At 42.4% G+C, this 9,504-nt stretch overlaps 1 protein-coding gene across 4 annotated transcripts in view; it reads left to right on the top strand.

Annotated features, from left to right (window-relative positions):
• Nucleotides 1-167: 167 nt before the first annotated feature.
• Nucleotides 168-9,504, top strand: part of LOC138350030 (uncharacterized) — a 10,614-nt gene continuing 1,277 nt past the window's right edge. The window contains exons 1-5 of one of the 4 annotated variants that reach the window (XM_069300277.1): nucleotides 168-307; nucleotides 5,360-5,469; nucleotides 7,257-7,330; nucleotides 8,430-8,508; nucleotides 8,781-9,504. The exon at nucleotides 8,781-9,504 is cut by the window's right edge and continues 1,277 nt beyond it. In XM_069300277.1, coding sequence (XP_069156378.1) covers nucleotides 7,264-7,330; nucleotides 8,430-8,508; nucleotides 8,781-9,099 — 465 coding nt within the window. In that variant the 5' untranslated portion in view covers nucleotides 168-307; nucleotides 5,360-5,469; nucleotides 7,257-7,263 and the 3' untranslated portion in view covers nucleotides 9,100-9,504. Of the gene's footprint in view, nucleotides 308-550; nucleotides 577-816; nucleotides 1,648-2,692; nucleotides 2,714-5,359; nucleotides 5,470-7,256; nucleotides 7,331-8,429; nucleotides 8,509-8,780 lie in introns of those variants that run through there. The other 3 variants (XM_069300275.1, XM_069300274.1, XM_069300276.1) reach the window with 3 other exon arrangements.

Consider the following 9,504-nt stretch of genomic DNA (forward strand, 5'->3'; position numbering starts at 1 on the left):
CTTCAAACCTCAAGAATGTAGCACTCGGCGTGTACGTTCTAATCAACCCCAAGACGCTACAGCTTCGACACAGAGCAGACAGCAGACTACGACCGCATCGAGCTACAACGCTCTCGCTCCCCATCGAGTTCAGACACTCACCACTTCCCATCGAGCCGCCACGCTCTCCCGCACAGAGTTCCGCGACTCCGGCCTCTGCACTCAGTTCTTTGCTCTGCTCCAAGCTCCGTCTGAATGTCTACGACAATGCCAACAACCGACTACTGTAATCAAGACTACTAAAAACATATGAAACTCACTAAACACTGTATGTAATCTACCCAACAACGTAACATAATCGTATGTTACATTATTATTATTATTATTATCATTATATATATAATGCCAATCTAAAAATTTAGCCAACTTTATAATGAAATTTAGCTAATTTAATTTCCATCTGCTGCATAACTGTTTATGTACTTATCTATAATATTTTGTGGAAGGTCTCGTTATCATCATTATCTTATTTTCTTATCTCTAAGTCAAGCGGCTGTGAGAGACCCACAGCTCTCACTCCTGCTGTAGCACCCACAGGTTAGTCTGGTCTACTGTAACACCTGCTGTAGCACTGTTACGACCCTCTCGGGACGCAACGGGGTCCTTACTCTGATGTTGTTAGAGGAAGATATATGTATCCGTTCCCAAGCCAGTATTGGCTATCAAGGGATGAGATCCGTGACGCAATTAACTTAAAGGGAGTAGGGAAAGAAAGCTAAGAACTTAATATTATAATTATTACCATCACCTATTAAATATAAAAATCAAACGTGCACAGGGGGAGGGTATTAACACTATACAAGGGGATTAATCCTTCATCGTGGTCTTCTGTTGAAGACGCTGGTGCCACACCACTTGGTGCCGAGTCCTGGGTGCTTTCTTCGTGGCCTCACGACGTGTCCTCTGAGAATGCCGAGCCTACCCTGGCCACAGGTCAGCCACAACACAGGTCCACTGGGGGCACCGTCGTTGAGGCCGTCAACCACACGTCCAGCTGGTCTGCTGGCAGGTACTGAGCCACCAAGGCTGGTACGGCCGCTCCACGAACGATATAAGGGGTACGCCCTAGACAGGAGTCTCGTGTGATATCACAAATCACCCTCCTGTCCTCAATACCCCAGTGGATTATCGTCTCCAACAGTCGGTCCCGGGTAAATCCTTTCACTGCCACTCCACTGGCAGGCTAACACACCACAGTGTTCTTCCGGGGGGACGACGTCACAACAGCTGCAGCAAACTTCACCGTATGGAGACTGGCTGCCTCGGGTAGACTGACTCAACCTTCAACACAGCAGTCCCAGGTCGACTCTGTAAACAGACACGTCATCAAGGACTGGGACACTAATACTTACGGGCTCGGGCACAAACACCTGACGTATCCAGTCCATAGATGGCGCTGTCGTCGGAGCACCACCTCACCAGAGGTCAGGAGCGGCGGTGTTGAGCGCTGAACCAGACTGGAAACTGGTCCTCGAGGCCAGTACACGCTGTCCTCACCAGGTGTCGTCGTCCGTTTGGCGGGGGTTTCGGGAGCTGACCCACAGATGGCGTGGTTGTCACTGCTCCAGGCTCGGACGCTGGATCCGGGTTCGTAACAAGCACCCACAGGTTAGTCTGGTCTACTGTAGCACCTGCTGTAGCACCCACAGGTTAGTCTGGTCTACTGTAGCTCCTGCTGTAGCACCCACAGGTTAGTCTGGTCTACTGTAGCACCTGCTGTAGCACCTACAGGTTAGTCTGGTCTACTGTAGCTCCTGCTGTAACACCCACAGGTTAGTCTGGTCTACTGTAGCACCTGCTGTAGCAACCACAGGTTAGTCTGGTCTACTGTAGCACCTGCTGTAGCACCCACAGGTTAGTCTGGTCTACTGTAGCACCTGCTGTAGCACCTACAGGTTAGTCTGGTCTACTGTAGCTCCTGCTGTAACACCCACAGGTTAGTCTGGTCTACTGTAGCACCTGCTGTAGCAACCACAGGTTAGTCTGGTCTACTGTAGCTCCTGCTGTAGCAACCACAGGTTAGTCTGGTCTACTGTAGCACCTGCTGTAGCAACCACAGGTTAGTCTGGTCTACTGTAGCTCCTGCTGTAGCACCTACAGGTTAGTCTGGTCTACTGTAGCTCCTGCTGTAACACCCACAGGTTAGTCTGGTCTACTGTAGCACCTGCTGTAGCAACCACAGGTTAGTCTGGTCTACTGTAGCTCCTGCTGTAGCAACCACAGGTTAGTCTGGTCTACTGTAGCACCTGCTGTAGCACCCACAGGTTAGTCTGGTCTACTGTAGCTCCTGCTGTAGCACCTACAGGTTAGTCTGGTCTACTGTAGCTCCTGCTGTAACACCCACAGGTTAGTCTGGTCTACTGTAGCACCTGCTGTAGCACCCACAGGTTAGTCTGGTCTACTGTAGCTCCTGCTGTAGCACCTACAGGTTAGTCTGGTCTACTGTAGCACCTGCTGTAGCAACCACAGGTTAGTCTGGTCTACTGTAGCTCCTGCTGTAGCACCCACAGGTTAGTCTGGTCTACTGTAGCTCCTGCTGTAGCACCTACAGGTTAGTCTGGTCTACTGTAGCACCTGCTGTAGCAACCACAGGTTAGTCTGGTCTACTGTAGCACCTGCTGTAGCAACCACAGGTTAGTCTGGTCTACTGTAGCTCCTGCTGTAGCACCCACAGGTTAGTCTGGTCTACTGTAGCTCCTGCTGCGTTCACCAGTTCAGAAAATTCGCGTTTTGTATGCGGTGGATTTCTTAACCTCATCTCATTGTGAATTTAAGTCTACTTATCAGCACTCTAACCAACAATGATCTGCAAGACGATGATAAAGAATAACAACATCACTTATGTTTGGTGTTGTGCTTTAGGAGGTCAATATATTGCGACGGGTCGGTGGCGGAGGATGGCAGGGCCGGGTGTGGTGTCCTAATAAGGGATTATACGGAGTTTGGGACTGTGGACAGGATAATTGAACTCCGGCTTAGTAATTATATATCATCCACACAAGCTGAACTGCAGGCCATTCTGGCGTGTTTGGAGGAAGTACGTCATGACGACAAAAATGTTTTTGTATTTGTCGATAGCCGAGGAGCACTGGAGTCCTTAAACAGTCGAAACCCAGTCTTCATGTCTATAGTTGAGGACTGTAAGAGAAGAATAACTGAGATACAGCTGAAAGGTCATAGTGTGAAATTCATGTGGATTCCATCTCATGTTGGAATAGTGCTCAACGAGGTGGCGGATGACTTGGCCAAACGTGCCACATCAAAACCACAAGTTGACATTGAATGTGAATTCACAATGAGACAAATAAGAAGCAAAATCAGAATTATTCAGGCACAGGCGGGAGTGGAGAGGAGAGAGATAATGTATGAGAGAAGTCAAACCATGCAACACTACATGTATGTGAGTCAAAACACCCATTTCACTTATGGTAAAAGGAGAAATGCTTGGAGTGACTCTGTGTACATGCGGCTCAGGCTTGGGTACAAATATTACTGGGAATATGGGATAGATGTTCATGGTAATGACACGAAGTGTAAACTATGTGGTATGTTAAGGTCTCACACCCTTGCCCATTATATTCTTGATCGTCCGTTGATTAATGTATATAGAAACACTGACATAAGGACTGTTCCTGAACAAATAGCCTGGATGTGTCACAACGGAAAGGTTGATGATATTCTTGAGAGATATAAGAATTTTGCATCAAGATTGTAATATTTTGTTGAATTATCTGCAGGTGTCTTGCAAATTGTCTATACAGTATACCTAGGTCATAAAAGTATTTGTGTGTACGTCTGATAACATACTACTTGTGAAGGAGGAAATGTATATGTTTACCTCTCAGAATGTTTGGTAATGTGTTTATTTGTGATGTGTGTCTATGTATATATTAACACGTTGTACTGAATGGGGTGAGAATAGCTTGAGCTACCTCATCCCTTTGTGTGTATTTTACCTCAATAAACTTATTTCAATTTCAATTTCAATTCAATTTCAATAGCCGGCTGGGTCGGAGGGGTATATAGTATTTATTTTATTTATTTATTTATTTATTTATTTATTTATTTATGCAAGAGTTCTTACATTCCTGTACAGCCACTAGTACGCGTAGCGTTTCGGGCAAGTCCTTAATCCTATGTTCCCTGGAATACTGTAATGATCTGGGGCTCAGATCATTTGTTCTCCCTTCTCCCCTCCCCTTGGCCGTCATTCGTCTCCTCCTCTTCCCCCACCCCCTGTCGCCCATTTGTCAGGGTCAAGAGGTTGACCTGAGGGTGGTCTTGGATACCTTTGGCTTCCCCCACTCAACTTTCCCCACTCAGATTTTCCCTCTCCATCCCCCTCTCATTCCCTCTCAGCGATCCCTTCCCCATACCAGGCAGAGTCAAATGTCCCTACTCTTTATCTTGCAGGAGACAGGCTTGAACATAATTTATCAGTTTTGTAAACATTGCTCGGGAGGTACACTAGTCGAGGGTATCCAATACAGTGGTACCTTGTCCCCATCGCATAGCTGGGGAGAGTGGACTCAATCTTCAGGAATTCATGTAGCCTTCCACGGCAGATCAGTGAAGGTGATTGGGTTGAGATAAGGGCCAAGTTCTTATTGGCCCTAGAGAGCCAGACCTCAGGCCTAAGTGTTAAATGGTTGGCCATTGCCAAAATAATGGGTGGAGCCCTGGGGATGTATTAGATGGTGGGAGGAGTAATCCTTACCAGCAATAAGCTAGTAAAACAAAATTTGATCAGTGTGTCTTGGGAGTGTATTGGAACTAAAGGGCCGCAAGCCCGTATCCTAGGGGCTGAGGGCAGCCATCAACATCTTGGCCGTAGTGCGGTTATTTAAGGTATAGTGCACTTGAGTTTCGTGCCCTCAGTAAATATCCAAAGTCTTTGTAAAAAAGTGTAAAGTCTTTGAAAATGTAATAAGTTTTACGAAACGCGCTCAAGTGTCGCGTCAGACTAGAAATAAAAATGAATTTTGGAGAATTGATTTTTTAATTACCTCCAACAGTGAAAAGAAATGTACGAAAGATTGAGAAAATTCGTGTTAGAATTATTAATCTTACTTTTTCGGTCATATATATATATATATATATATATATATATATATATATATATATATATATATATATATATATATATATATATATATATATATATATATATATATATATATATATATATATATATATATATATATATTGAATCATTTCACTCTAATATAAATATATATTGATTAATCACTGATATGAACAACTGTATTGTTAGGCAATAAACAAGTGGGTATTTGTTTTAAAACCTGTTGTGTCAACACAGAGGGCGCCATATTCAAGAGGCCGAGGAACTGAAGGAGACAAATGAAGCCTATTCAGACCAGCAGTCTGAACACATCTAGAAGACTACAGTACCGCCGCTCTGAAAACCAAGTACGTTCACTGAAGGTATAGGACCTTAAACTGTTAAATGTAATACGAGTTGTTGCAGTCATCTGGAGGATGAACCCTTCATGCACACTGCACCATCCACCAGGCGGATAGTTGTGGTGCTGACTTTATAGTGTACTGGGGGGGGGGGGACCCGGCAGTGCCCAGATAGTCTAATAATAATAATAATATCTTATTTAGGAAAAGTACATACATAGATGCAGAGTTACAAACATTCTAATTGATTTATAGATAGAGGTTGTACATATAATACCTAGAGCCACTAGTACGCATAGCGTTTCGGGCAAGGTGAGGTGGGGAAAAAAATACTTACACTAAAACTTAATATTAATTGAGCTTAAAGTATAAATTGCGTTGAAAGAAAAAAATAAAAGATAAAAAAGGGGGGAGCATGGTAGAAAATAGCCAATATACAAGTTGGTCAACAAACAGCATTGTTTTAAAGATAGATACAGAATATAGATATAAAGATATAGATATAAAGATTAAATACATGGGTTGACATTATAGGGGTAAGGTAGGTTACAGGGAGTTAATTAGGTAGTACTTAGTTTTACTCTTAAACTGGTTGAGAGAGGTACTGTCTTTAACATGGTTGGGAAGGTCATTCCACATTCTGGGTCCCTTGATTTGTAGAGCATTTCTAGTGTGATTAAGTCGTACTCTTGGAATATCAAATAGGTATTTGTTTCTTGTATGGTGCTCATGGGTTCTGTTACAACCTTCTAGAAACTTTTAAGGTCAGGATTGGCATTACAATTCAGAGTTTTAAATATATAGAGTACACATGAGAGAATGTGCAGTGCCTTAATATCTAACATATTCAGAGATTTGAGTAAGGGTACCGGGTGATGTCTGGGGCCAGAGTTGGATATTGTCCTAATAGCAGCTTTGTGTTGAGTAATTAGAGGACGTAAGTGATTTTGGGTAGTAGAACCCCAAGCACAAATACCATAGTTGAGATAAGGACAGATGAGAGAGTAATAGAGCGTCATCAGGGCAGGGAGTGGTACATAATATCTGATCTTAGAAAGAATGCCAACAGTTTTAGAAACTTTTTTGATATATTTAGAATGTGTCCCTGGAAATTCAGCTTGTTATCGATGAGAACACTAGGGAATTTACCATTAACATTACTACTGATTTGAATTTTGTTTATTCTTAGATTAAGTTCATATGAAGATTTATGAACAAACAAAATACAGAAAGTTTTGTCAATGTTAAGGGTGAGTTTGTTAGCAGTTAGCCAAAGATGGACTTTATTTAGTTCAGTATTTACTGTGACAATTAGAACAAGAGGGTCAGGACTGGAGAAAATGAAAGTCTCCAAGATAGAAATTCTCTCTCTTCCCTCACCCCCATTCCACCCCTCTTCTTTTCCCCTGTCCCCTCAGCTCCCCTCCCTCTCCTCCACATCCTCCTTTTCACTCTTTCCATCCTTTCATCACCCTCTTTTTTCCACATCTCCCCACTCCTTCCCCTCCAAGAATATCGCATGAGGGGGGGGGGAGGGTGTAGCTATGCCCATCTATAAATGATAATATTTATTACATCATAAAACTTTGGCCTAGCCCGACCAGCCTATGTCCGCCCCATACGCCAGACCATTCCCCAAAAATTTGGTTGAACTGGTCCCAAGCGTCTGGCCTCCACCTTTGGGCAGACAACTGGCCTTCTCTCTTATAGTATAGACATGTTTGTTAACACTTGTCGACTGTCCATAATATCTTCCAGCAGTATTTATAATGTAATGCATTATTTTATTACAGTGTGAATATGGCAGCTAATTTCATCATTGTTTTCGGAGTGCTGGTGGCTGTCTTCCTCCTTATCTGGGGTCTAGGTACGTATCGTGGTTAATGGATGTGTTGGTTCTGGTTACTATAACTGCTGGTTCTCATTCAAAGAACTAACTGCAGGTCCTGACAAATAATATCCCAAAATAATACAAAGTTACCCGTGAATGAAGGTCACCAATCAGTGTAGTTATATTGACGAGAAACTCGTGAAGCGAGGTAGATATATGACCAACACATACGAATGTCTGAATGTCATAACCAAAACGATGAATGATAAGGTGTTAAAACTATTAAATCATGAGAAAAGGTGTTGATGCTATCCAATCAAAAGAAAAGGTGTTAATTATATTCTGTCCAATCAAGAGAAAACTAGTTGCAGAGGATTTATGTCGGAGATTTTAATCCTCTGCTGCTTTTCCCCGACCCATCCTAAACCCACATAAGGATTTGGAATGGGACGTGGGAGAGGAATGGTGCCCAACCACTTGGGCAGGATGGTAGAACGACGGTTTCACTTCATGCAGGTCGGCGTTCAATCCCCGACCGTTCAAGTGGTTGGGCACCATTCCTTCCCCCGTCCCATCCCAAATCCTCATGCTGACCCATTCCATGTGCTATATAGTCGTAATGGCTTGGCGCTTTCTTCTGATAGTTCCATTCTCTTCAAATTCAAGGAATTTATGTATAAGAAATATAGGTAAAATAAAATGGCTTCGCGTCATTGAAGCCATTTCCTGTGTCACCTCCACAGTACATATGAGTGAAAATCTCTGGGTGAATATAGACCCTGCACCACTTGGGATGCCTACTGGGTGACATTAGGCCTACTGTAGTGTTCCTGCCTGGCTTGGGGTAGTAGGCCTACATCAGTCTTCCTTTCATATATTATTTGTTCTCAAGACAGAACTCAAATAGAACGATTAATTAAATAATACAAACTCGGAGGGAAGAAGTCGTAGCCTACTTTTAAAACTGGTACAGATACGCCATCTTTCTTCTTGAGTCAGGAGCTGTAATTCAAAATGAATGTAACAATCTTCTCAGTTAAGACAGTTTTGATGCATTTATTATATACATAATGATAATAACGTTACTACTACTACTTATCATTCATAATAATGTAAACTTTGTTAATCCTTACAGTCTTATTGGTAGTGTGTTTGCTATGGAAGTGTTATTGTAGTTCTGACGACAACTCTACCTATGGCAACACTGATCAGCTGTGAGTGTCATCTGTTTTCCTCTACCAGTGATATATATATATATATATATATATATATATATATATATATATATATATATATATATATATATATATATATATATATATATATATATATATATATATATATATATATATATATATGATTTATGTCAAACGTTCGGATATATAATAATTTTTTTAACGAATTTCTTGTAAATTACTGTAAATACACTTCCAATCATTTACTTATTCTTTAAACAATCTTACCGGATTATATTTTTGTTTTTCAGGAAATATCATAAGTTAGAGAGTGTTGACTATCTCAATGAATGGCTGGAGGAGGGCGTGTGGGTCCTGGACGAGCACGGCCTGGACAGTCACCAGGCCGTGGAGGCCCTCGAGGACTTCCTCCACAGACATTCTGAGGAACCAAAAGTCCACATCAAAACAGGTCGAGGTCTTCACAGTGTCGACGGACCCTTCCTCAAACCTGAAGTAAAGCGTCTGCTCCATAGGCAAGGTCTTAAATACAGAGATATAGCTCATGGCGGATGTTTTGAAGTATGGCTTCCCAAGAAACAAACCATCATTGACGTTGATTATCAATAACTATTTCGTGCTTTTTTTATAATGTTTAGCAGTATTACAAGGATTACCTGATTTTTACCTGATTTACCTGAGGGCCACTAACCTTTGTGGCCTCGACGAGGACAGGAAGCCGGCGGCTTGTCGAAGCTCATCCCATTTGCCTAGATGATTTTTTCCAGTTGTACTTTAAAATTTAACAGAGTTTTGGCATTTACGGCTTCGCCGGGTAGGCGGTTCCATGGGTTAATAACCCTGTGGGTGAAAAGCATCTCCTATTTCAGCCCTACACTGTTGCTTGAAACCGTTGCTCCTTGTTTGTGTCACATCTGACCTTCTAAGGAAACTGTCCGGATCAACATCTTTTAACTTGTTCAGTATTTTAAAAGTTTCAATGAGATCCGCTCTGTCATGTCTGGTTTGCAGTGT

This window comes from Procambarus clarkii, chromosome 43 (assembly GCF_040958095.1).
Source record: "Procambarus clarkii isolate CNS0578487 chromosome 43, FALCON_Pclarkii_2.0, whole genome shotgun sequence".
Lineage (NCBI taxonomy): Eukaryota > Metazoa > Arthropoda > Malacostraca > Decapoda > Cambaridae > Procambarus > Procambarus clarkii.